This window comes from Phytophthora parasitica (genome assembly GCF_000247585.1).
Source record: "Phytophthora parasitica INRA-310 unplaced genomic scaffold supercont2.30, whole genome shotgun sequence".
Taxonomy (NCBI): domain Eukaryota; phylum Oomycota; class Peronosporomycetes; order Peronosporales; family Peronosporaceae; genus Phytophthora; species Phytophthora nicotianae.
The window spans coordinates 308017-310529 of NW_008649016.1; the positions used below are offsets into that span (position 1 = coordinate 308017).

Consider the following 2513-nt stretch of genomic DNA (forward strand, 5'->3'; position numbering starts at 1 on the left):
TTTTTTTTACAAATAATGCAGAATATGAATTCTCCACGTCACTAAGTTTGCTAATTTTGATTTGATCTTCTTGACCTAAGAAGAGGCTTTTATCGGCTACTGGTACAGGTGCCAAATGACCCGCATCAAATAATCGGTGCTGAAAGGGTAACCCTTATATTTTGTGTCTTATTTTTTTTGAAAAAATAGGAATACACAAAAACGAGTTAACTCGTTGACAAAAATCAATTTATTCAATAGTCGTTTCATTCCCCAATGTTCTGCTCCGACAGAAACAGAATTAGTTTTCTCCATCATCGGTGCTATCACTGGAGACGTCTTCAAGATCCCTCCGGTGATCAAGGCGCAGAGCTCTCGCCTCTCTAGTTGAATGGCCACATCGTCGTCCGGAACCCGGAACCTTCCCTGCACCGTTCGTCATTGTGGCGAACCAAGCCTCGGACAATACAGTATATAAAGGAACTGGAGGTAAACAAAAGTAGTAGTAATAAGTGCAATAGCAGGTGACGTCAATAATAAACACCTGGGCCAGTATCAATGTATTGCATGCCGTCGGCACATGAACGTGCCACCTACTCGTTTTGCCCAATGAGCGTCGTCACATTCCTCATTTCTCGATTCGCGCGCAAGAACGCGATCATTTCAAAGTTCGCCGGCTGCATGCAGATGCGCTGGGGCGTCATGATTAGCTTGCACGTCGACAACAGACGCTCGACCGTGTTCGAGGTCGGCGGCGCTAGCTTGGCCAGCGCTCTGTAACTGACGTTGGTCCGCGTCGACACTCGGCGCCTTTTGCCTTCGCGCAAGATGGCGACGGCGTAATCGCAGCGCGTCTGCTTCATCCTCTTGGCATTCACTTGGTCGCCATCGACACGTCCTCCATCGCTGTCGCTGGTCACCTCAAAACACTTGAGTGCGCGTGCTTCAGCTGTCGTCAGGGTGTCGCCGTTGCCGATATTCACGAGCGCAGACTGGAAGAGAGGACAGTTGACACTCCCAGCGGAGGGGCGGAGATGCTCAGCCATGATCGGGTAATCCGTCACCACGCTGTCAAATTGAAGACGCACATCAGGGGCTGTGGTGGTCTTGTGCTGAAGAGCTTTGCACACGGTGTCGAGTTTTTCGAGGTCGGTGAGCAGCGCGACCAATTTTTGTGGACCATACTACTCGGTAGATAGTTGTCAAGAGCCTCAACTTACCGAATAGCATCACGAATTTGTGCATAGCGGGCGACCATATCGTAGGTTGACAACCAGCGAGTTGCATTCCGTTTGATAGGTTGGAGGTCCGTGAACTTCGCGAGGATGGCGACGTTGTTGCAGTGCCTCAACTGGATCATCAAATTGTTGACAGCGACAAGCTCGGTCTCGTAGTCGGCGAGGAAGCGGTTGACCACCAGGTTGAACCTGTGGCTGGCGCAGCCAAGCATAAGAACGCAAAGAGCGTAGCAATCTTCTGGTCAGTGCTGCAGTTGTTCTCCACCAAGCCGCCACAATGCCGGTCGTCTTGTTGTACAGATCTAGGACCGACCAAACCTTCGTAACGTGCGTCTCGGCGGTCTGACTGTCTAGAGGAGAGAGAGAGAGAGAGAGAGAGAACAATCGCTCACACCAAGTCCGCGCCACCTCGTACACACCGTACAGCCCGATGAAATGCATAGATTCGTGGGGTCAGCCGTCAAACATTAGACCAAGAGAGGAATTTCCAGAAAACAGTTCTTTGTACTGTTTTCTTGCGAATCCAAACAGTGAACTCATAGTACTGGAAACAGTATGTATTAAGTTCGCGTACGAACTTAAATATCTTCCTACGTTCTTACAACAGTTCTGGAGCTTCGTCGGGTAGCAGGGGGCGTTCGACGGCGTCGTCCGCGGGTAGCTTGGTATAGCCACACGAAGTTGATTGTTTCTCGCTCAAAATCCATTTTTAGTTGCCAAGGTAAGTTTCTAGCTGGTTCCCACGTTAGTTCTCGATGGTTTACCCACTGCACTAAGTAGAATTCAAGAGTGTGGACCCATCGTTTTGCAAAAAGGCGCTCAACCTCAAATGTCTCCCCACCTCGCCCTCTTTGTGCTTGCCTTCCTCAAAATAAACCATTGCCACTCTGCGGTCGAAACGCCGGGTTCTCTTCAGGGGGAGGCCGATTAGTTAGATTTTGGTTGGCTCTCAATCTGTAAAAGGAGCCGTCGAGATTGCGTTGGAAGTTGCGTTTGTGTTTTCCTCTCTTGTTGAAAGGCGCCATAACAGAAATTGTAGAATAGCATGCATCTAGCGCTATCATAGTTGAGGACGTGTAATGCATAAGAAGCGATGCCGTTTGCTGAAAACAATGTATTGTAGACGTCTCCAAATCACAAAACAAATTCACAAAACACAAATACACCTAGAGAATTCAATATTTTAATGTCCAAGTCTGGGACGCTGCAGTCGAGATCTTATAACTCGCAAACAAGAAACACTGTTTCATGCAATTTTTAGTATAGACACCCCAAGGGAACAACTGAAAATGTTAT

General features: G+C 48.4%; 1 protein-coding gene across 1 annotated transcript; it reads right to left on the reverse strand.

Annotated features, from left to right (window-relative positions):
- Positions 1–522: 522 nt before the first annotated feature.
- Positions 523–1429, reverse strand: PPTG_12442 (hypothetical protein; the record flags this gene model as incomplete). The annotated part of the gene is made up of 2 exons (XM_008908470.1): positions 523–1047; positions 1200–1429. The coding sequence occupies 2 exons, from the start codon at positions 1427–1429 to the stop codon at positions 573–575; spliced, it is 705 nt and encodes a 234-aa protein (XP_008906718.1). The 3' UTR covers positions 523–572.
- Positions 1430–2513: the final 1084 nt, after the last annotated feature.